This window comes from Dreissena polymorpha, chromosome 2, assembly GCF_020536995.1.
Source record: "Dreissena polymorpha isolate Duluth1 chromosome 2, UMN_Dpol_1.0, whole genome shotgun sequence".
Lineage (NCBI taxonomy): Eukaryota > Metazoa > Mollusca > Bivalvia > Myida > Dreissenidae > Dreissena > Dreissena polymorpha.
Window position 1 is genome coordinate 131,290,296 of NC_068356.1, and position 25,858 is coordinate 131,316,153.

A 25,858-nucleotide genomic window follows, 5' to 3' on the forward strand; every position below is an offset into this window, starting at 1 on the left:
TAGGCAACAACAAATAATGACAATTCTGAAAACATTAAATGTTACATCCTGCAAAAACAAAAATGTTGACCAACTCAGTTTAGAAAAGTGCCGAGTCATTGAGAATCTGGCTACCAAATATAGACACAATTTCTTAAAACAATATCATACAAGTACAGTGCATTGATAAAGCCTGACATAAGGTGATAGCCTATCATGTTATCACATCTTCACGGTCGTCACTGCACCCCACTGAGCGTTACTCTCTCTTCCTCTTCACGAAATCTTCCACTGAGCAAACATCGAGCATCGTATTTACGTCATAAGGCCTCCATCATGACTCCATCCTTTTACCATTATCTGATTTCAAGATACTCACATTCCTTGGCCATCTCACAAACAAACCAAACCAATCAAAACTGGCCTACTATGTTAATGGAATAAATAACTTAATGCAGAAATCTCAAATTCTAATTGATGAATATGTGCAGTGTTATAAGAAATACATAAACTATATAATACTGACACCTCTTCCAGATTTTTTGTATCAAATGTGTGGCATGTACAGATTTTAATTACACAGAAAGCACTTAACAAGAAATGTATAATATATGTCTTACAACACACACTATAACTTTTGTAAGACTTTAAGGCGGACAATTATTTGTAAATTAAAATAAATTGATATCCTGAGATAACACATCAAGTGATTCTGTTTGGACAGCAATTAAGTGCATGAATGTGCTCCTTTTCCTGGAATATCCTATTTATGGTAAGTTCATATCTCAAGCAACAAAATAACATTGAAATCAATATTTGTTAATGAATGGTATTGGTTCAGTACACGTTTGCACCTAACATGTCTTGAATCAACATTAATTTTGTTTATTGCAACACCTTTTCATGAATCAAACATATTGTGGGTGCTAAATAAAAAAGTTCAGTCTTAAACATGCAATAGCATTCTTGTAGATATAATTATAAAACAATACTTTGCCTATGCCTCAGTATCAATAAAACAAGTTCTTTTTTACGATTCCCGACTGGCAACACACCGGAATTCTATCAATGGTTGGCAATTAAGAAAACCTTTAAAAATCAATTATCATTCAACAATGTCATCCAACCAGTCAGTTAGCGGTATTGCAAAATGAGCAGGTATTGTAGCGTTTTTTAGAAATCAATAACAAATAAATAGGCCAACACATAAGTTAAACAGTTAAAATTATACACATGTACCATTTGCAAGACAACAAAATCGGTCTTGTATGCAATTTTTCTTTGAGCAACCACAACTATTTTTAATTTTGTATTATTGCTTGGAACAGAAATCTTTTTATTGATTATTTTCCTTCTTAATATGTACGTAAAGTAGAATTTTTATCTTAATATTACTATTATGAAATATGTTCACAATTTTAAATTGCATTATACACAGTGCTTTCCACAGGATTTTTGTCAGGCGCCCAAGGGCCGATAGGGGTGGTTCGGGAGGGGTATCCCCTCCCAACGTTGATTTTTTTAAAATTTAACGTGTCAATTAACGTTCTGTGGTGCGTTTTAACTCAAAGAATAACAGTGTCGAAAGACGTCATTTGGTGCGCTATGACTCTTCAAGAAAATCCTCCTGTCATTTAAAAATATATATACTTTTTTATATTGTTTTATTGTTTTAAAACTTTCCCTTACTGACAGTAAAATCCTGACTCAAACGATTCTCCAATACATCCGTTTCAACCCGACTCTATTACTGCATACTTACTACTATTCAAGTTTCTATTTATTATGGGATAATCCTGTTTATTCCGTTTTTATAAATCACTTTCTGGTAAATATTTACGATAAAATCTCTCAATTATTTCTTTTGAACAAACCTTGCCATTTTTCTATAGTATCAAATAAATTTTAAGTGACTATTTATAGATTTGATGAAATATTGCCTCTAAACATGCGTCAATCCTCTGATGTGTTGTGCGCTTGTTAAAACGATACACGCGACGTTGTTCGTGCTGCATAATTTTCGCGCTCTTTTTAATTGAGAAAAAGATTCGACACAAAATAAATTTGCACTACTAATTTGAAGCAAGAATATTTTAACGTTGCGGTAACATTTACATTCGGAAGTGTGTTTTGGATTAAAAACGCGTTAACGTCGACTTACGGGAAAGGGTTTCTGATTACAAATTTAATTTACAAATTTAATTATTCCCATTTGAGATTTTAATAAATATTAACAGTTGCGTTATGAATTCAACGATAATTTGTTTAAACACTTAAGTAGAATAAATGTTTTGACGGAATTATGCATGAAATTCACGAGGATTACGACCGGTTGCCGTCATCAGTCTTCTAAGTATCGATTATCAAACAAAAATTTACAAGTGTGCGTAATTAATTAAACGAAAATTTGTTAACACATTACGTGTCGAAGAAATGCCAGAAAAACGTTATAAATGGACATGATGAAATATATGTGTACTGGAATTAAATTGTTATCGCATAATAACCGGGAGTTATTTGCACAACTTACTTGCTACAAGTAATTATTTCTTTACCTCTTGCAATTAATTTCTTGTATTAATTATGAGTCATAGGTAACACTTGTTTACAGTAAAAAGGTGTGATGATGAAGCCCAAAACCGTCTTTAATGTACTTTTTTATTACGTAAATGGTACAAATTCTTGCTAATCAAGCTGCGATAAACTTTTACATCGTGCCCGACATCAATCAAAAATAATGGTCGATAGTTAACCCCGCCCTCATAAGCATTCGCGTAACCTATTGGACTATGAACATCACAGTTTGACGACTGGAAAGTTACCTGATACATCCTTGTCAGCATTTAAATGACTGTGTAATGTGGCTAGAATAATCTATACGCCCGTCATGCTATTCTCTTATCAGTGGATTATCCATTACCCCGTGTGGTGTTTATGGTGATTACTTGTGAAAGTAGGTACCAAGTGCTCTTTTAAAACAGAGAATATTGATACACTGATGGAGAAACCTTTGATTTATTTTACAATCTCAACTTTCTTTCACTAAAAAATACACTGATCGGAATATTTCAGGCGCCCCGAAACTCTGATTTCGAAAATCAAGCGCCTCGGCCTGTGGAAAGCCCTGTTAACACAGACACCTTTTGGGTGAATGTACTATAACAGTTTAAGACTTCAGTGCAAGAGTTTGAAATATAGCATTATGACATACATGAAAACAACTTCATGATGGGAATAGCCTTATTGAGTCAGCTTGACAATTCCTCTACCTAACAATATAGCAAAATCAATCACAAGCAGATAGTTCCTTTGGACTGTCCAAATGACTACTTTCTAACCGATCAATTGTTGATAGGGACAATTGATTAGTCAGTCCAATAAGCATCCAAAGCAAATACAATTTTTCGTCACTAAGCCATAAATTCAAAGTAAAACCTCTTGGAAGGAAGTCTACACAATAGCAACAATTAAGTGATTGTTTAAAATCTACACACTAATGAAAATAAATGCAACAAGACTATTGTCAAGCAATATAAGTCCCCTACCGGCTTCACCATTGTCAGAAATTCCACCATTTTCAGATTAAAAAAAAATATATATTTGTTGCCATAGCAACCAGAATTGTTGACGTAGGAACAAAATGAAATGACGTTCATAATGTCCATATTGCCATCTATCCATGTTTCAAGTTTCATGAAAAAATATTAAAAACTTAAAAAGTTGTCACAGGATCCAGAAAACCACCATTTCAGCAGTATTTCTAGTCTATTTGTTGCCATAGCAACCAGAATTTTTGACGTAGGAACAAAATGAAATGACGTGCATAATGTCCATATTGACATCTATCCATGTTCCAAGTTTCATGAAAAAATATTAAGAACTTTTAAAGTTATCGTAGCATCCAAAAAAGTGTGAAAGACTGGCTGACAGACGGAGCGCAAACCATAAGTCCCCTCCTGTGAAACCGGTAGGGCCTAAAAAAATGATTATTATTAATCTTCATATTAATGAAAATAACAGATTTTAATTGATATAACTTATCTGCTTAATTCCATTCTACTCAATTTAGATGTGTTCTTCAATATTACTCCCTATTATCTGCAGTTAAATTATCAAATACATTTCACTGTATAGATTATTCCATGTTTGTTACATGTTGAAACAAGCGATTTGTTTGTGAAACACTATGTCCCCATATATTTGACCTTTGACCTTGAAGGATGACCTTGACCTTTCACCACTCAAAATGTGCAGCTCCATGAGATACACATGCGTGCCAAATATGAAGTTTCCATTGCACAAACAATCAAACAAAGCAACAAACCAACAGACAGGGCAAAAACCATATGTCCCCCACTAAAGTGGTGGAGGACATAAAGAACAAGAGATGTGTTTGTCAGAAACACAATGTCCCCTATTGCGCCACTTTGAAGCCATATATTTGACCTTTGACCTTGAAGGATGACCTTGACCTTTCACCACTCAAAATGTGCAGCTCCATGAGATACACATGCATGCCAAATATCAAGTTGCTATCTTCAATAATGCAAAAGTTATTGCAAAACTTTAACCAAGGTTAAAGTTTTGGGACACACACAATGAATGACAGACAGACAGACAGACAGACAGACAGACAGACAGACAGACAGACAGACAGACAGACAGACAGACAGACAGACAGACAGACAGACAGACAGACAGACAGACAGACAGACAGACAGACAGACAGAAAGACAGAAAGACAGACAGACAGACAGACAGACAGACAGACAGACAGACAGACAGACAGACAGACAGACAGACAGACAGACAGACAGACAGACAGACAGACAGACAGACAGACAGACAGACAGACAGACAGACAGACAGACAGACAGACAGACAGACAGACAGACAGACAGACAGACAGACAGACAGACAGACAGACAGACAGACAGACAGACAGACAGACAGACAGACAAAAAACAATTTACCCCGATCTTTCGATCCGGGGGCATAAAAAATCATCAGCATTTGTGTGATATCAATTTGAAAGAATGGTTAATGTTTTTTTTGTTTTTTTTAAAGAAATTAAAAGCAATATTTAAATGCTAGTGGACAATGAATCCTAAATTGTGTATTTTCAGGGTTGTTCGTCAAGCATTTCGGCTGGGTTCAAGGGGAAATCACTCCCTTTCTCCCCAGACATAGAGACTGAAACAACAACAGAAGAGGCAAAGCTTCTAATGCAGAAAGTCTCCTGTGAGAATGGTCAGAGCAATGGGTTCCATAGCATGCACATTAACCACACACAGATTGTGATAATTTCTAAAGATGTTGAGAAAGAAGCACAACAAAATGACTCCGAAAATACAGAGGTTTCAATGCATAATAATAGTGAACACCATAAAAAAGTTTTGGAAACTGACTCCAGAATTGAGATTCCCAGCATTGGAAGTAGAACAAACAGCGATACTTCTTTACAACGAAGAACTCTCAGTCCTCGGGCATTACGTAGCCAGAGTTTGCCGGGGACCATTAAAGGTGTTTTAAAAACTGGACGGACTGATATGCGAGACCAAATGATCGCCAGCCGACCAATCAAAACTGTGACATTTGTGGACTCTGTTACTGTGCTAACAGTGCACTAGTTTCTTGTTAATAGTGAAACATGTATTTATTTTTATTCTATAAATAAAGCAAAACGTTATAAAAAACACAAGATGCTGTGTTCAATAAACGCATATGCCTGTTAGAAGCCATGATAGTATTGGATCATTGGAACATTAGAATAAGTCAAAAGTAGGTCAATGTCAAGGTCAAAATGGGGCTTAATGATTTGGGTGTGTTCATTGTTTTAAGGACATCATCCGTACAAGTATAAGAATGAAACAACTGACAGGCCAATCAATGTTTGCCTCATGGCATCTATAGATGCTGGGGACAAACAATTCCCTAAGTTTACTACATCTGGTTTTATTCTTGCACATTTTTTCCTGACATCACAATTAAGGTTTTGTGTTGTAGGTTAAACTTCTTCAAGTAAACATTGTTGAATTTTCAAAGCATTTACCAAATAAATACATAACTTAGCAACAAAAATAAAGATTAAATGCAAACTTTTATGTGAACAGGCAACATACAATTTGCATAACTATAGACTTAACATAATGTATATAGTCTCTTATGAAGGCCTAGTATACATACACAACCTTTTCAATCCGGTCATTAAACTTGATCCTATTGCAGGAGAGCATTTGATAGCTGCCAGCATATTGAGGAATAGATTGGATGGTTTCAGTTTGCAGCATCTCTGGCGGAATAGAATCCATTACGAAAGGGAGAACAGTTAACCAGGAACTAAATTGTATGAGCAGTTACTAGACAATTTTATTGATGTACCAGATAGTTTGATACTGTGAATTCATTTGACTTTGATTACACATAATTTTGTGCTTACATTAAATTTGGCACATTTGTTCTAATAAAAATTTGTGGATATTTCTAAATTGTCTGATATAAAACTTTGGTCATTAACTTAGATTGAACATTTTATTTTTATGGTTGATTGAACCCAGTTTATTTTGTGGTTGATTGAATCCTAGAAAATCCCTAAAATTTTGATGAAAGTCTGAGGACATTGTATGGGTTTCAAACAGTATGAATGCTTTAATAGAATGTTTGGATTCAACTTTCTAAGAAAACAAATCCAACACAAAACTTTTTCCAATGTACAATCCTTAAGACAGTCCATACCTTGACTATGTTTTCTAAATAGAAGCATGTTATCACCTTTTACAGTTGTTGATCTTGACATTTGAAGGGCCTGAATCAGCTTTGAATTAAAATCTTCAAGAATATTATGCATACATGTACAACAAAGTCTGAATAAGACAGAAAAATAAACAAAGGCAAATATAACCCCCTGCCCATATCCCCAGTCGTGGTGGGGAAAGCAAACCTGTGCTTTGTTCATAACATGCACATAAATTTGCAGGTGATATACTTGTAATCCTTTTAGCAGTGCTTTTTTCACTAAGAGGCGGGTCTTTTTGGATTGGGAAACATCGAGGCATTTTGACTAAAATCGTTTGATAACAAATGCTTCAAAATTTTGAATAAAAGTGTTTTTAATATTATATTCAGAAAGATTCAACTTATAGAGCTGGATGGGAGATGATCTAAATGTTAAGGTCTAAAAAAAAAATTTTTTTTTGAAACCTTAAATTGTAAATTTGTAGGTCCTATTTGGGAAAAATACGTTTGCCGGCCTCGAATTCGAACGAAAAAACACACTGTTTAGTGATGTTCTTTTAATACAAATAATATTCCCCAGCCACTAACTGTATAACACTGGATCTCTCTTATACACTGGCTATCTTTAGGATAGAATAAAGAGAATACATTTTAATACAATTGGTGACAGGACTTTAAAGAGAACCAGCATGAAATTAGGGCTATTGCTTAGGTGAACAAAATGGTCTCCTATATCCTTCAAACAGTACTGTTCAATCATTTTGAATGAATCTTACTACCAGCATTAACCAATAAAAGTGAAACAACTGACAAATGTAGCAGTAAGTTAAGCATTCCAACAGTGTTAATATGAATTAGAATTATTTCAATAAGAATCTCATTTTTTAAAGGTCAACAATGTTTTTGAAATAGTTCTATAGATAGGTAGTGCTGCAACAATATATCGGTATATATAGCAATCCGCATATTGTATTGCGATACAATTTTCATCATACCGTTACGAAAATTATACAAAAATTCATTCACATTTCGTCCAGAAAAGCAATCCGAAATAATTATATCAAGGTAAAAGAAGCAAAGCGGTGTTTAGTAAAAGTAAATTTTTACTTAAAAATAGCATTCTAAAAAGTCTATTATACGGAATAGCGTTGTTACATGGGAGCATTCGTTTGATGCTTTTGAACAAATTATCGTTGAATTAATTACGCACAACTGTAACTGTTTCCTTTGATTCTGAAATAAGGATTATTAACTTCTTAAACCGAATTTTGGAAACACGCTTGCAAATTTTAATGCTAACACGACAATAAAACAAGAGCACCTCATAATGGGTGCCACGCTCGGCTGCGAAAGCTTGTCAGAATTTTTATTTTTAGAGGTCACAGTGACCTTGACCTTTGACCTAGTGACCCAACAAGAGATGTGTTTGTAAGAAACACAATGCCCCCTACTGCGCCACTTTGAAATAAAATTTCTATTTATAGACATCATCTCCCTTTAAAGCTTTATAACTTCCCTTGGATTTTGTCCAATCCAACCGTGGGGGGGGGGGAGGTCTGTAGACAGTCAAAAATGACCAAGTCAGACATCACTGACAACCAAGGCCTGTGGTTTACCAAAGAGATCATAGCCAGAGTTCATCATGTATGTATGGACATAAGTCCACTGGTATTTAATGAAAACTAGCATTCACAAATTGGAACAGGTAAGAAATGATAATTATATCAAGAGATGTGTTCGTCAAAAACACAATGCCCCCTATTGCGCTGCTTTGAAATAAAATTGCTATTTATCATTTTGCAGGTATAGAAATCATCTCCCTTTAAAGCTTATTAATTCCCTTGAATTTTGTCAAATCCAACCGGGGGGGGGGGGGGGGGGGGGTCTCACAGTCAATTATGACCATGTCAGACATCATTAACAACCAAGGCCTGTGGTTTAAAAGAGATCATAGACAGAGTTGATCATGTATCTATGGACATAAGTCCACAGGTATGTAATGAACATCAAAGAAATTATAATTATATCATTAAAAAAAATTTGACAAATCAATCATGTGAGTTATAAAAAAAATCAAAATAATAAATCTGTACAGTAACTGTGAAAAGAACTTCAATTATTGGTTAGGAAGTATATAATATGAGATTTATAATTATATAAATTACTTCCATTGAAAATAATTGTCTGTAACAAATCTCTATTTTTTGTAGCAAATAATTAAAAGCCACTACCGTGACTGTGATTGACCACTCAAAATGTGCAGCTCCATGAGATACACATGCATGCCAAATATATAAAGTGGCTATGTTCAATATTGAATAATTATCTCCCTTTTTAAAGCTTATTACTTCTCTTAAATTTGTATTTTTTACCGTAGACCGTAAAGGATGACCTTGACCTTTTACCACAATGTATTTGTCAGAAACACAATGCCGCCTACTGCGCCGCTTTGATTTATTTAACACAAGAGGGCCTGAAAGGCCCAAAGTCGCTCACCTGAGATAAAAAGAAATGACCTGTTCTTTGCAGCCCAATATATCAATGAAACAAATGTTCTAACCAAGTTTCATGAAGAATGAACAACAAATGGCCCCCTGGCGGCCATGTTTTTTAACAGAGCTGAACCATTTTTGAACTCTTCCAAGATATGTCCAAATTTCATGAAGATAATGTCTTCTAGACTGTTCACATGTTTTCACAATATACATATAAAGAAAACTGCCCCACTGCCTGCTGCCCATGTTTTTCCACTTATCACGACCATTTTCAAACTCGTCCGAGACATCCACATAACTAAGGTTTTGACAAAATTTTATGATGATTAAGTAAAAAATTTGACTTCTAGAGTGTTCACAAGCTTTTACAATATAAATATAAGGAAAAAGACCCCCCCTGGCGGCCATGTTTTTTTTAAAGATCCAAACCATTTTTGAACTCAAATGTCGTATCCAGGTGTGGTAGTGCAGTCTCGTTTACTTACGCAAGTGAACTAGTCACGGGATTGTTACGAGTTATGTAACTTTGTGAGCACTTAAGTAATGCGGAAATATTTATTCCGCAATCGTTTATTTCCGGTCAGGATTACACTGCTGACTGGTTGTAATTCAATTAAGTAAAGGTATTGCCGTTTACTTGAATCAGTTTATAAACATATTATTCAACAGTAGGCTGTTTTACACTAAACAATTTAGAAATATGAAAATGTATCAATTTTATATTTCATTTCATTAATATTGTGTATCATTTCCATTTTTATTTTCAATTTTCTGACATCGTTTAAATACAGCCTGAAAATGATTAATCTTGATAAATGAACTCCGCAAAAAAAAAAGGTAAATCTTGATTTTGAAGATTATTCTGAATTTGTGTTTTATCTCCAGAAACTTATAATTCAAATTATTTCTTTATTGTTTTCATAGACTATCCATTTGATATTTGCTAACATATCTTTAATATGATTATATAGGGTGCATCATTATGGAATCTTGTTTTGATATGAATAGGGCTGTAACGTGAACCAGGTGACGAATACGATACGTATCACGAATACAGAGTGGCGAAAACAAATATTTATTCGCGAATATGAATTTCAATGAACAAAAGTAATACTGACAACTTGACATGACATTATATAGTATGAAACTATGAGTATTTGTCAATTTGATTGAGTATCATTGCATACTGAAAATATGAAATATTACACATTGAAATAACAAAACATTGACTAGGACTGCCTAAACTTTGAAAACATGACAAGTACCAAAAAATCATTCAGTAGAAAAATTAAGGAAACCAAAGTAGCGCCAGACAAACAACGTGTATTTGGCAGGCGGGTCAACGATATCGATAGCATTCCCTTTGCTGGGCTCCATGTTTGTTGATAAGTTGCACAATCATTGTCGTAAAGATAAACAAAAAAGAAATTCCATCTGATAATCCTTTGTGTATATGTTTGAGCATCAAATCACTTGTATTTACCTAAATAAACATTAAACAACCATCGAAAGATTTTTCAATTCAATGTCGTAAATATTCAACCGGTGCCCGCCATTTCTGTTGATAATCTCACTGTTTAACATAGTGGGTGGGGTAAACATGATGAAAAACGCCGGAACAAGGAGAAGAAAATTTAAATATAGTGGATTTATTGTATGAACCTTCAATTGTAAGGAAAGATAAGATCAGTAAACTTTCAAATCTAAACCGCATTGTTTGTATTCGTCAAATATTCGGTTCAGGAGGTGGCGAATAATGAATATGATTCGTCTACAGCCATATTCGAGTACTTTGAATATTCGAATGTATCGTTACAGCCCTAGATATGAAGTTCCCATTTAAATTACATATTTTTTTGTTAATTGTTAAAAACATGCATTAAATACTCGCACTGTGAAATAAAATATATCAAACAGTTCAACCAGGGTTTATTACTGACCACTGATATTAACATCTGGCATACAGCACAGTGAGAGGGTCAATAGGCTGAGTGGTAAATAGTTACACACTGCAATGATCAATATTTTGGGCCTAACAAATTCTAGAGCAGAACTAAAAATAGATTGGGAAATATGACTCAGCAGGTTAAACAATGGAGATAGATACTGCAAAATTGTGTACATGTTGTCTTCATTTCAGCTTTCTCTTAGTTGATAGGCTTATCATACCTAATAATGATTAAAACAGTTGTTAATTATGAAAATTCTGTGTTATGAAAAATCAAATAAAACAGTAAATGGTACATAATACTGACATAATAAAACCAAACTCTACTACACAGGACACAAAAGTTCTGACCGAATTTCATGAAGATTGGGCAAATGAATTAAATAAAACTAGAGAGTTAACCAGATTTTACTATAGCCGTATAAGGAAAAATGCCCCGCCCCATTGGAAGCCATGTTTTTCAAGCAAACATAATTATTTTCGAACTCATCCAAGATATCATTGAGACCTTCTGATCAAATTTCATGAAGATTGGACAATAAATGTGGCCTCTATAGTGTTAACAAAGTTTTACTTAAGCCATATATAGCCATATAAGGAAAAATTCCCCGCCCCTGGTGGCCATGTTTTTAAAGCAACAAAAACCATTTTCGAACTCATCCAAGATATCATTGGGACAAATTATCAGACCAAGTTTCATGATGATCGAAAAATAAATGTGACCTCTAGAGTGTGAACAAGGTCATACATTTCAAAATAATTTAAAATATAACTTAGGAAGAACATGTGTCGAAAAATGCGAAATAAGCGAGATATTTAATTCTGAAATCGAAAATGTCTGTACAGTAGAATTCGCCAGAGTGTATATCATGCATGAACGATGTGAATCTTAATTTAGTTTAATGGTTGTTTAAAAAATTTGTGCGTATGGAAAGGCCTTGTCCATATACACATGCATACCAAATATGAAGGTTATATCTCAAGGAACATAAAACGCAGATTTCCCCTTGTCCATATACACATGCAGGGCTTGACATTAACGGTAGTCTGACAGTCTTGGACAACCAAATTAGCTAGAATTTGCTAGTCCGATGGGACAAGTGGTCGTTATAATTTAATAACTTAAAAAAATGCCTTAAAATCTGTTATTTCTGTGGAGTTACCACAAAACTTTTTTGATTCTATTTTGTTTACGTTCAAACGACAAATCGCAAAATATCCGGTTAGTTCCATGTGATACTACACCGTACTGTTCACAAGGCTTACACCGTCTGTTCACAAGGGAAGCAACCCTTAACATTTTTCTATGTCAAGATAACAAGAATATTCTCCCTTGTAAAGAATATGCATTTAACGACACCGGTACACACCGATCTTACAGACAATTAACGTAGTTCAGGGAACATTTGGTCAGTTAGTTGTTTTAATGTTGTTTAAAATATCAGTTCAGTACTGTACATATACATCACTTTGAACATTTTCTGCTTTATGGTGGCAAAACACATGTTTTTGTCAGGTATTATGGCTTTGTATAATGTTTAAAAATCAGTAATCTCGAGTTTTCCTGTTATTCTAATCAGTTCTTTTTGTAAAGAAATTGCCTAATATTATGTTAACATGTATTTTGAACGATTTAAGTCTTTATGATTTGAGCATTATACATTATTTCATTATTTTGCATTTGCAAAGTACTGAGCCGAATAAGATATAATGGTCAAGACAAGTTGCTTTTTGGTCAGGACAAGTGAAATTTTGGTCTACTTGGCCGACCGGACAAGTGGCTTCAAAAGTTAATGTCGAGCTCTGACAGGCATACCAAATATGAAGGTTATATCTCAAGGGACATAGAAGTTATGAGCATTTTTTGAAACCTAAACGCAGATTTCAAAACCTAAACGCGGACCCTAAGTTCAAGGGGACAACTACACTGTATTACACTGCAACGCCGATATATCGCGGTTGTTGGGATCCAAAGATCGCGAGCGCGATATATCCGGCGCGCGATATAATTCGAGAAATGTCTAACTAAATTGTATTGCGGTTAATTTGTCAAATTTCCCCAATGTTTTCATTTTATATACGGCGATGCTACATATTTTTATAGTAATAATTGCAAACCAATTCTACAATAAACATTTTTAATAACTACATACGTATCTGTATTTATCATAAAAACCAAAATGTAAATTATTGTTTTCATTTTCTTGAACGATCGCTCGCGAAACAGTTAAAAAAAAATTCTTGCCTTAAAAAAAAGTCTAAAATATAATTGTGCATAGATTCGAATTTACCCTTATAAATAGTCCTAATGAAGGAACTGAAACAGCGTAACGGTAACGATACAGCGTGTTTGAATGATATTTTATTAAGAGGAAATGTCAATGCCACATAATTCGCGAGATACCGCGGTAGTTTAGTTGAAATTTACAACGAAACTTTTTATGGAAATTAAATTATCTCAATGTTGTACCCGTAACGAAACTTTTATTTACAAATAAATACACCCACGCCAATTTTCGCGCGCTTTTTATTAGAACAAAGAAATTCATGACCAGTACCGAAATTAAACGATTTATATACCAGTAAACTGCCATAATTACCTTTGAAATGACACTTATTGGTTATTTGTTAAGTGTTAAAAACAACCCCAGCCGTGTGTACACAACACTGTCACTTATCGACTGTTTTTCACGCTTCACTGCGTGCCATAGTAAGCCGTGACATATAGGGTGTTAATACTTGCAAGAACCGGTTTTTTTTGCTCAAGTTAGCGAATTCTCAGATTAAAACATGACATTTAGTGATTATGCTTGTCGGATTTTTGGGAGCCATAGCCAAAGCGCGATATATTGGACAGCGCGATATAACGGTCCGCGATACATCGGCGTTGCAGTGTATTATGAAAACATTAATAATCAAAGGGGCGTAACTACTGTATTCTTTAATGCAATATTTAGAAGAGTTGTCTCACATGTTATATGACCTTAATTCATGATTGCTTGCAAGCCTTTTTACTATATAAATCAAAGGAAAACTGCCACGTCCCCCTGGCAACCATGTTTTTCAACAGACTGGAACCATTTTCAAACTTAACTCACGTATCTAGGAAACAAAAGTTCTGACAAAATTTCATGAAAATTGGGCCAAAAATGTGACTTCTAGAGTGTTAACATGTTTTCACTATATAAATATAGAAAAAAATGCCCCACCCACTGGCGGCCATGTTTTTTCACCGATCTGGACCATTTTCCAACTCGTCCGAGAAATCAATTGAACCAATGTTTTGACCAACTTTCGTGATGATTGGGCAAAAATTGTGACTTTCAGAGTGTTTACAAGGTTTCTCTAGAGCCAAAAAAGGAAAACTGCCCCGCCCACTGGCGGCCATGTTTTTCAACAGACCGGAACCACTTTTGAACTCAACCAACATATCATTAAGACAAACATTTTGACAAAGTTACATGAAGATTGGGTATAAAATGTGACTTCAACAGTGTTTACAAGTTTTTTCTTTTTTTTGACCTAGTGACCTAGTTTTTGACCCGGCACGACCCAGTTTCAAACTGGACCGATAATTCATTGGGACGAAGCTTCTGACTAAGTTTCACGAAGATCGGACAATAAATGTGGCCTCTAGAATGTTTACTAACAAATGTTAACGGACGGACGGATGTACGACGGACAAAGACCGGTCACAAAAGCTCACCTGAGCAATCAGGTGAGCTAAAAATGTTTATACTCTATGCCCGTGATGCAATTTATCTTGATTTAAAAAAACCACTACAGAAATTTGCCTAATATGACATAAATCACAAGTTCTGTCACAGAAACCAATATTTGAGTCATCACTTAACCTTTTCCCTCTCAGATGCACAGTGAAAATGGCTATGTGCAAACAGCATTAAACCAGAACAGCTTGCGAGTAACTCACAGTCTGTTCAGGTCTTAGGCTGTTTTCTGCTCATCGGCTGTTTGCTGCTCATCAGTATCTTAGGGTTGGAAATGAAGCCTTTAAAACTTGAATCTAGCAAAAAAGGTCTTTAATTATTAAATTTTACTTTCAAATGGCCTACAAATGCGTAAAAAAACGTAACTAAGTGGTAAAGGGTTAAATCATATTGATCATGAACACCTAAACCTACCTATAGGCCCGTCTTCTTCGTCCAGCTCTGGCTGATCAAGGATGTGCCTGAACATTGGCAGCAGGAAGGCCAGGGTTTTACCACTGCCAGTCTTGGCAATACCTATCAGGTCTCGGCCTGACATGATGGCTGGGATGGCCTGAGCTTGAATTGGTGTTGGCTTATCAAAATTGTTTCTGTAAAGGAATATATGTTCATTAAAACCCATGAGTGTAATTTAATGAATGTCAAGCATTTACAATAAAAATGCAGGCATGAGCTGACATATGTTTTCTCCTAAAATTGATTAAAATTAAAGTCTTGACTTGTGAAATTGTTAATGAAAAAGAAATTTGAGGTAGATCCCAGCATAGACACAGTAATGGCTGTAGAAGTTATTTTTGTATAGAAAACTTGTTGATTTACAACACAAAAGGTCTTGAAACTAGGCATATCTGTTGATATGGGCCTTGCTCTGTGAAAAGGGGGTTTAATGCATTTGCGTAATCAGGCTATTCTGGGACAACAATTTACACAACTGCATTCACCAAATGAGTCTCTTAACTGACGCAAATTGGCAATTTTACTGATGCTGATTATCCAATTGTCTTTGTAATTTTGACCCGACTTATGAAGTACACAAACACAAAATGTCAAATGTTCGAACCATTTTTATACCCCAGATGTCTGAGCAGGTAGATGTATGACTGATTTTTAATGGTTATAATTAATGTTGGCATGCAATATTATAAAGTTCAAGATATCGAATAAAAGTGCATTACGTAAGACATTAGTTAAACAACAAGTGCTTCAGATCCATGCATTTTATCTGATGCAGTAATTCCAAAATAGGGATCATATTGAGTTATTCAAACAAATTCAACAAATCTATGCACTACATAAAAATTGAAAGCATTAAAAACTACTAACTTTTTCAAACATTCAAGCACTTTTTTACTGACACCAACTTCCGCCCACTCTCGAACCGGTTTTGGGCAGTTTTTCCCTCGCACCTTTATTCCTTCCAAATCTTCCCTCATCTGTTCAGTCTCTGTAAAACAACCATTCTTGTATACTAAATGCTGTAATGGAGAAAAATTATTTTTATGTGTTTGGCTAGCGCTCAAATACACGTAGGTTTTAACCCCTAATGGTTTGCATTTACCATTCTAAGGCATTGTGGCAGTTTTTATCAATAAATGCTTAGAGTTGGTGTTATGCAGCATTTTATTAAACAAGAGAGCTAATGGCTGTAAAGGCTTTCACTTGAGACCCCAAGGAACTTAATTGTAGAAGAAGGTTACACAAAAGACTAAAAAGGACAATTTCCCCAACAACTTGCTGACTTTTTTTAATAAAGCCAACAATCTCAGCTCAGATGTAGACATTTGATAATTGCTGTGATCAAGTTTCATGATGAGTGGGTATAATAGTGACATTTTGAGTGTTCAAATGCTTTTACTTAAGCCACATATGGAAAAACACTCTGCCTCATTGCAACCATGTTTTGTAACAAACAGGAACCGACAGGAACCATATCTCAATTGTCAGAGAAATAATTACAAACAAATGAGATATTGTTGTGACAAAAGCTCTAGCCAAGTTTTATGAAGATTGGGCAATAAATAAATCTAGAATATAAAAAAAAATACCTTCTGACCTAATATTACCCCACTCAACCCAGTTTTGTACTTGCCTGATATATAATTGGGTCAAGTTTTATGAAGCCTGTCCAGAAGCTTTTTCTTTAATATTGACTTATAACCTAGTTTTCAACCCTGTGTCACTCAGTTTCAAACTCGGCCAAGATGTCACTGTACTGGGTCGTTTCATGAAGATTAGGCAATAGGGCCTCTAAAGTGTTTAAGATCTAAAAAATGTTTACCCAATTACCCAGTTTTATACCACAAGTGAAACCAATTTTGATCTTGGCTTATATTTTATTTGGACATGAAGTTTAATTAAGACTGGATAATGAGAGTGTTCACAAGCTTTCTCTTTAATTTGACCTAATGACATAGTCTTTTATCACATAGTTTTGAACTTGACCAAGATATTAATAAGACAAATGTTCTGATCAAGCTTCAGGAAGATCGAAGAATAAATGTGGCCACTAGAGTGTTCACAAGGCAAATATTGACAACTTGGAAAACATAGGACAGAAAAAGGCAAACACAAAAGCTCAGGAAGAGCATGTTGTGTCCTGGTGAGTCAAAATGTTGTGAAATTCATCCACACAACAATCAACCTCAATCAACTGTCCTTAAAATACCAACAAATACTACATTATTGCAAAAAGAAGTATTTGATACTTCCGCTAAAGCTAACGCGTACCTTCTGGTGTAAGTCTGGCCAGCTCCGGAATTTCCACATAGAAGTTTTTCCTGAATGGAGCATAGTACACCTTGCTGTGGTCTGTGGACACGAGTTCCTATATAATGAAATATTTTTTATAATATTATGCATTTTAAGAACATGGGCAATAACACACCAGTGGTATTTAAAAATAACAAGCAAATTCGTTGAGTTGATATCCCCCGCCAATATGCTTTTGGACACAAAAGTATTATATTGGACACTCAAAAAAGCATTTTTTCAAGATACAAAGGGCCATAACTCCGTTATTAGCAGATGGTGTACAATGCCATTTTGGCATGCATCATCCTCTTATCTATATATTTACTCATACCAATTTTCAATTAAATCCCCCAAAGCACTTCTAAGATATGGCTCAGGAAACGCAAAAAAACTTTTTTTAAGATACAAAGGGCCATAACTCTGTTAATAACTTATGGTGTACAATGCCATTTGGCGTGCATCATCCTCTTATCAATATACATACTCATACCAAGTTTCAATGAAATCCGCCAAAGCATTTCCAAGATATGGCTCTGGACAGACGGAAAGACGGACAGACGGACGGACGGACAACGCCAAAACAATATCCCTCCGCCTATGGCGGGGGATAAAAACTAGTGTATGTAAGGACTTTTTTGTACAATAACTTAGTTTACGGATCCTGCTGTCCCCATTTATTTTTCCCCTAAAGTAAATTATGAAATATGACAGTTTTTTTAGTTTACTTACCTTTCAATCATTTTTTAGTGGCGTTCTTTTTACATCCCAACAATGGCGTAGTACAATGACATGCATTAAACAATTATCAGCAGATGTTCATGTCTCACCAGTTTTCATACAGCATAAAAATGATCTTAAAATGTTAAAATTGTAGTCAAAATTACAGTATGGAAAAAGATTGTCAATATCCCAATGACCTCAACAGCCTGAACAGGATTTCTGGTCTAGCTCAAAAGGTTGCGTTTCTAAGTGCTCTTAATAGGTTTGTCTTAGTCCTGCATCAAAGGTCATTACCCATTATGGTTTGCTGTTTTTTCTGAGCTCTTTTAACCTTTGAGATCCTAATCAATTGTATACAAATATCAGGTAGCTTCTACAATGAAGGCTAAGCACACTGTGATTTATTCAACGGTTTCCATTATAATGAACAGGCAGATTTTCTGTTTGTAAGTTTGTCTAATGTTTTATTAGTAAGAATACAAAATGAATTATCCCTATCATCACATGGCTTTGCTTTCTTTTCTAAGGGCTAGAACTTTTATGTGAGGGGGTATTCAAGCTTACTTACAATAGAGTAGTTTTAGTTACAGTTGTGTTTTTTCTTCTTCCACCGATATCATATTACTATATCTACTTAATAAAGCTTAAAAGGTCTCCACAGATTTTTCATATTTAAAAAAATGTCTTTAATGTTATTACTTAAAACTTTACATTATTTGAAATACTTTAAAGGGACTTTTTCACAGATTATGGTACTTTGTCATTAAATATGTACACTAACAAATATATAGCGTTTCAAATAGTCTAAACTTTGTCATAATAGCAAGAAAACAAGTTGAATAAAAATATTGCCTTACAAGGAATTGGTACCTAAGACCTCTGGAAGCAAAAGCTTATGCTCTACCACTATGATACACAGCCTTCTGGACTTAAGAGTGAAACATAACCCTTAAGTACTTGACGTATTTTCCAAATAATAGAGGAAAAGCCTTACTAACACTTTATTTATTTACCCATGTCAAGAGATGATTATAATTTAATGAACCAATATCTTTGCATTTTTCTTAGTCAGGAGTGGTACTTGGCTTGCTGTAACATAAAGTATACATTCTTTTTTGAATCCAGAGCTTTCCACAGGCCATTTTACGTCCCTCGCCGGGGCGCTTGTAATTAGAAATCAGAGTCTGCAGGGCGCTTGAAATTTTAATATATATCAATCAGTGTGTATTTTCATTAACTGCAACTAGGCATTCTTAAGATCAAAGCAATATCGACTTCGCCAAAAATTGTGAGAGCTGATTTATGATCCTCTGTCAATTACGTCAAGTATCTCTTAACCCACCTAAAGCCCTCCTACAGGCAGATCGTCGTTGTAAAGGAAAATCGATATTGGCCAATGAGAGCGTAGCTTTGAATGAGCGACAACACTTGTAAGCAGTCATACCTGTAACTGCAGTAAGATCATGCAGACTACCAGTGACGTAATTTTCATGAGTGTGTGATTTTTGGCAGTTTGTTGGCTTTGTTATCTAACACACTCATCGGTCCCTACGGTGTACACTTCCACAATGAAATCTCGGCCACTTACTTAGAAGACTGATGATGTCAAACGGGTGAAATCCTTGTGGATATTGTGCATTTCATGCATAATATGGGCAAAACATTTATTCGACACATAATGCGCTTTAACAAATTATCGTTGAATTATTTACGCAATTAATTAACTGTTAATGTTTTGTTTTATTCTCAAATGAGCATTATTCAATTTGTAATCCGAAACAGCCCTTCCATACCCACCCCCTAACGGCCCTGGGGCGTCTGAAAAAATCCTGTGGAAAGCACTGGAATCTATGGTAATTATTTTTAAAAATCTTAATTTTACCAAACCATAAACAATTCACTTCAAAGTAGTTATAATACCAAGAAAAAAATGCGGAATTAAAAACATCTTGCCTTAAACAGGATTAGAAACAGGGACCTTATGTTGCAACTATTGGACCATGGAGGATGCTGATAGGAACAGTGTCTTTTAAACCCTATATTAGTTATAAATTTTCTTCCCAATCATCAATGAAAAGCATTATTAATGCTTTACAAGTTTAATGGCCTTAATTAATGCTTAGCCAAAAATGAACCCATATTTGGTTAACATTTTTCTTACTCAGGAGTGCTTTTTTAAAATTATAATAATACATTTGTTTTTTAATCTATGTTAATATTTTTTATATTGTCATCTTGCCTTTCTTTGAAAAAGTCCCTTTAAATTCACAATTTAAAGAAACATGGTTATTTGAACAAAAATGTCAATTATAATGAAACAAGAGCACCGCCTTGCGGGTGCAGACCGCTCATCTATTTTCTTTTTAAAGGTGAAGGGACTCTCATTTTCAATCACAAAGGAGGGAGGAGTGGAGTGAAGAGGGGTGTATAGTGTGGGGTTGTGGACATTTATTACATTATCTTCCAAAAAAGCGAAAAAAAAAAAAAAAAAAAAAAAATCGGGGGGGGGGGGGGGGGGGGTATAGTGTGAGGGTGTGGTGATAATTTGTGAGATGATCTTAAAAAAAAAAAAAAAAAAAAAAAAATCAAAAAAAAAATTTGGGGGGGGGGGGGGGGTGGGGGGGGTGGGGTGGGGGTATAGTGTGAGGGTGTGGTGGTCATTTGTGAGATGATCTTATAAAAAAAAAAAAAAAAAAAAAAAAATTAGGGGGGGGGGGAGGGGGGGGGAGGGGGGGGGAGGGCACGGGGGATGGTTTGGGTGAAGTCTATTGTGGTATGTCAGGTAAGAGTAGTTTCATCAAAGTATCAATCAAATCTAATCATAAATAAAGAAGTTATGGCAATTTTAGCAAAATTTAATAATTTGACCTTGAGAGTCAAGGTCATTCAAAGGTCAAAGTAAAATTCAAGTTGCCAGGTACAGTAACCTCATGATAGCATGTAAGTATTTGAAGTTTGAAAGCAATAGCCTTGATACTTCGAGTGGATCGAAACACAAAATTTAACCATATATTAAAAGTTACTAAGTCAAAAAAGGGCCATAATTCCGTAACAATGACAACCAGAGTTATGCAACTTGTCCTTTTACTGTACCCTTATGATAGTTTGTGAGTGTTCCAAGTATGAAAGCAATATCTATGATACTTTAGGGGTAAAGTGACCAAAACATAAATCTTAACCAAATTTTCAATTTTCTAAGTATAAAGGGCCCATAATTCCGTCCAAATGCCAGTCAGAGTTACATAACTTTGCCTGCACCGTCCCCTTATGATAGTTCATAAATCTTGCAAGTATGAAAGCAATAGCTTTGATACTGTAGGAATAAAGTGGACCTAAACACAAAACTTAATCAAATTTTCAATTTTCTAAGTATAAAAAGGGCACATAATTCTGTCAAAATGCCAGTCAGAGTTACATTACTTTGCCTGCACAGTCCCCTTATGATAGTTAGTAAGTGTTGCAAGTATGAAAGCAATAGCTTTGATGCTTAAGGAATAAAATGGACCTAAACACAAAACTTAACCAAAATTGTCAATTTTCTAAGTATAAAAAGGGCACATAATTCTGTCAAAATGCATGCCAGAGTTATCTAACTTTGCCTGCCCAGTCCCCTCATGATAGTAAGTAAGTGTACCAAGTTTGAATGCAATAGCATTGATACTTACTGAGAAAAGTGGAACTAAACGCAAAACTTAACCAAAATTTGCAATTTTTTAAGTACAAAAAGGGCACATAATTCTGTCAAAATGCACGCCAGAGTTATCTAACTTTGCCTGCCTAGTCCCCTCATGATAGTAAGTAAGTGTACCAAGTTTGAATGCAATAGCATTGATACTTTCTGAGAAAAGTGGACCTAAACGCAAAACTTAACCGGACGCCGACGCCAACGCCAACGCCAACGCCAACGCCAACGCCAACGCCGACGCCAAGGTGATGACAATAGCTCATAATTTTTTTTCAAAAAATAGATGAGCTAAAAATGATTATAGTTACATGGCGTATATGACAAAATATCCACACATTTGTAACGCCAAAATACAGCTAAGACAGCGAAACAATACATTACGTTTACTGAAAGTGTCCTCAGAATTAAATTTTTATGACATTCAACTATAGAAAGCATCAATTTTGGCTTTATATGCAACGCAGACATGGTTATTAGGTATCCATATACAAATGGAATTGACATTCAATTGTTAATATGTTTTATAAGAAACAATTAGTACCATAATTTAAAACAAGAGCTGTCTCCATAGGAAGACATATGCCCCCGAAAAACGCTTTGATAGAAGTTACGAGCATTTTTCGAAACCTAAACATAGATTTCGAAACCTAAACGCGGACCCTAAGGTCAAGGTCAAGGGGGTAAAAATTTGTGTGCGTATGGAAAGGCCTTGTCCATATACACATGCATACCAAATATGAAGTTTACATCTGAAGCGACATAGAAGTTATGAGCATTTTTCGAAACCTAAACACAGATTTCGAAAAGTAAATGCGGATCCTATGTTCATGGTCAAGGGGGGCAAAATTTGTAAGCATATGGAAAGGAATAACTGCAAATTGTGCAACATTCATACGAAGTTAAAATAGCTTTGATTATTAATACACCAACTTGAATGGGTGTACCTGATTTGTGAGTGAAAAGTCCATAGTGACATATGAGATTTGCTATCACAGAAGTAATGTAACTATGCTGCAGTGAGAGCTGTTTCATTGATAACATTATGCGCACAGAGCAAATGTTTATAAGAGCAAAATCAGTGCAACACTAATTTTAGGAATATTATTCAACAAGACTATTGTCAAGCAATATAAGTCCCCTACCGGCTCCACCATTGTCAGAAATTCCAGATTTTTTTATATATATATATATGTTGCCATAGCAACCAAATTTTTTTATTTAGGAACGAAATGAAATGACGTGCATAATGTCCATATTGCCATCTATCCATGTTTCAAGTTAAATGAAAAAATATTAAAAACTTAAAAAGTTATCGCAGGATCCAGAAAACCACTATTTTCAGCAGTATGTCTAGTCTATTTGTTGCCATAGCAACCAGAATTTTTTACCTCGGAACAAAATGAAATGACGTGCATAATGTCCATATTGCCATCTATCCATGTTTCAAGTTTCATGAAAAAATATTAAGAACTTTAAAAGTTATCGCAGGATCCAGAAAAACCACCATTTTCAGCAGTATTTCTAGTCAATTTGTTGCCATAGCAACCAGAATTTTTGACATAGGAACGAAATGAAATGACATGCATTATGTCCATATTGCCATCTATCCATGTTCCAAGTTTCTTGAAAAAATTTTCAGAACTTTTAAAGTTATCGCAGGATCCAGAAATGTGTGACGGACAGACGGACGGACACAAAACCATAAGACCCCTCCGGTGAAACCGGTAGGGGACTAATTACAAATTCAAGCAAACAGACTTGATTGCCTAAATGGCCTGCTAAAGGCCCCCCGTGTCAGTTGCCTTAAAAATAAAGGCTAGAGGATAATACTATATCTAAACAAGAATTTTTTTTTAGTTTCATCCTTTCCTTATTTTTGAATGATTAGAAAACCCATTTTGCAGTTCATATAGTACCTTTTTCTTCTTGTTCATGTTTGCCATGGCTGAGTCCAAGCCTTCCTCTTCCTCCTCTGATGAATACTGAAATATTCCACCCACTGATATGAACACAAGAATAACGCACACAATTGGCAGATATGAACAAAACAATAAAATGTACAACCTAAAGATGTGCACACAAATATATATCATACATCCTACAGAAGTTAAATTAAGTATAAATATAACAATCCCAGTATTTGAACATAGGAATAAAATGTACGAATCACAGATATGAACACAAGTATTTATGACACTCTTCATTTTTACCTTTAAGAACTTTATGATTTGATCCTTTTTCCTGCACTGCAAATATTTGCCTGCGCAATTGCGCAGTCTAATCAGAACAACAACTGTCTGCTGCAAATTCTTGCATGGTTTCATGGTCTCATTAGGGGACAGGGTAGCCCCTAACCAGAACGTGCTGATGCTCAGGCTGGGCTGACGCTTCGCTTGCACAATAAAGCATATGATATACTTTTGAAAGATGTGGCTCTACTGCACTGTTCATAAGCCCCTTTTTGCTGTGCACAGAATATGCAGCAGAAATAAGTCACACTCTTGGAAAACTTGATGCATTTGCATAAAGTATTGCCGAGATTAGCATTAAGGTTAGCATAGGCTAATCAGGGTCAACACTTTCCGCTTTAATGTTTAAAGGAAGTCTCTTCCATACGTTAATCCAGTCGAGGCGGAAAGTGTCTTCCCTGATAACCTTGAGTGTACTACACATGCTAATCTGTGACAATACTTCAGGCAAATGCATAATGGTCAGTTTTTTTGAGAGGCTCAAATATTTTGTGAGGACATGTTAAATACTTGCCTCCATGAGATCAGTGTTATTCAACATCAACTCTCCTTTCTCCACAGTGGGGTCCACCTTCTTCTTAGCAACTGCCGTGATCATGGTGACCTTGCCCTTAGTAGCCCCAATGGTGCTCTAAAAAAAGGTCAAAGGTCACTGATAAAAGTTCTACAGGTACATGTATATCAGCCTTCTTTCATCCAAAGAGTCAGAGAATAGTATGATGGTTAAGGATCAAGATCAAGTTTATCAAATGAGGCTCAGAAACATGGTAGAGCGAGACTTACAGAATATTCTATTGATCCTATCTTTTTACAATGATGATGATTATTATTATTTAATTTGTTCAAATATTTACTCTTTTGCTCATCAATAGTTGACAACATGCAGTCAGGTATTTGATGTATCTTATTGCATGCACTGTCGAAAACAATCCACAGATAATCCAAGATTTTATTGATCAAAAAAAGGCCAAACAAATTGTTAAAGACATTCAATATTGAATTAACTATGAAAACTGTATTCTAAATATTTGTGTAACTCAATACTGTCAAAACTTAATAGAATGTGAAAAATGGTCAAAACTAAAGCAAGGAGTACAAAGGAAATAAAAATCCTGCATGTACATGTAGGTAATGGAGACACTTACTGTGTTGGCATCTTCACTGGTGGTTATTTCTGGTTTCTTTATTTCTTCATTAACACTCTGCAAAAATCACGCAAGTAACTTTCAATTAGAACCGAAACTGAAAAGCCACTTGATGACTTCAAAGATAAACAGTTTACCGTAATATTCCAGCCACCTTTTACAATACAGTCGAAACTGACCTAACGGCCACCTGAATTTACCGGTCACCTGCAGACAACGGTCAGTCTGGAATCCCCCCGACGAAAAACACTCTATATTACACCTGAATTTAACGGCCACCTGTCCATAACGGCCAACGGCCACTATATTCAACTCCGAAATTCATATTTGAACTGAAATCAACGGTCACGCGTCAATCGTCTCGAGTCGCGAAAATTAAAAACACTGCACATCATTTGTCCGTCTATTTTGCGGTTAAAGCGT

The 25,858-nt window shown here is 35.1% G+C and overlaps 1 protein-coding gene and 1 long non-coding RNA gene across 2 annotated transcripts in view; one reads left to right on the plus strand and one right to left on the minus strand.

The window, feature by feature from the left end:
* The window catches only part of LOC127869009 (probable ATP-dependent RNA helicase DDX46), a 93,820-nt gene that overhangs the window by 42,945 nt on the left and 25,017 nt on the right, over positions 1–25,858 (minus strand). The window contains exons 5-10 of the mRNA XM_052411258.1: positions 25,436–25,492; positions 24,805–24,921; positions 23,958–24,023; positions 17,613–17,709; positions 16,209–16,329; positions 15,300–15,475 (exon numbers count right to left, since the gene is read on the minus strand). Coding sequence (XP_052267218.1) covers positions 15,300–15,475; positions 16,209–16,329; positions 17,613–17,709; positions 23,958–24,023; positions 24,805–24,921; positions 25,436–25,492 — 634 coding nt within the window. The remainder of the gene's footprint in view (positions 1–15,299; positions 15,476–16,208; positions 16,330–17,612; positions 17,710–23,957; positions 24,024–24,804; positions 24,922–25,435; positions 25,493–25,858) is intronic.
* On the plus strand, positions 380–5,680 carry LOC127869020 (uncharacterized). The gene is made up of 2 exons (XR_008044368.1): positions 380–751; positions 5,106–5,680. It is a non-coding gene; the product is annotated as an uncharacterized LOC127869020 (long non-coding RNA).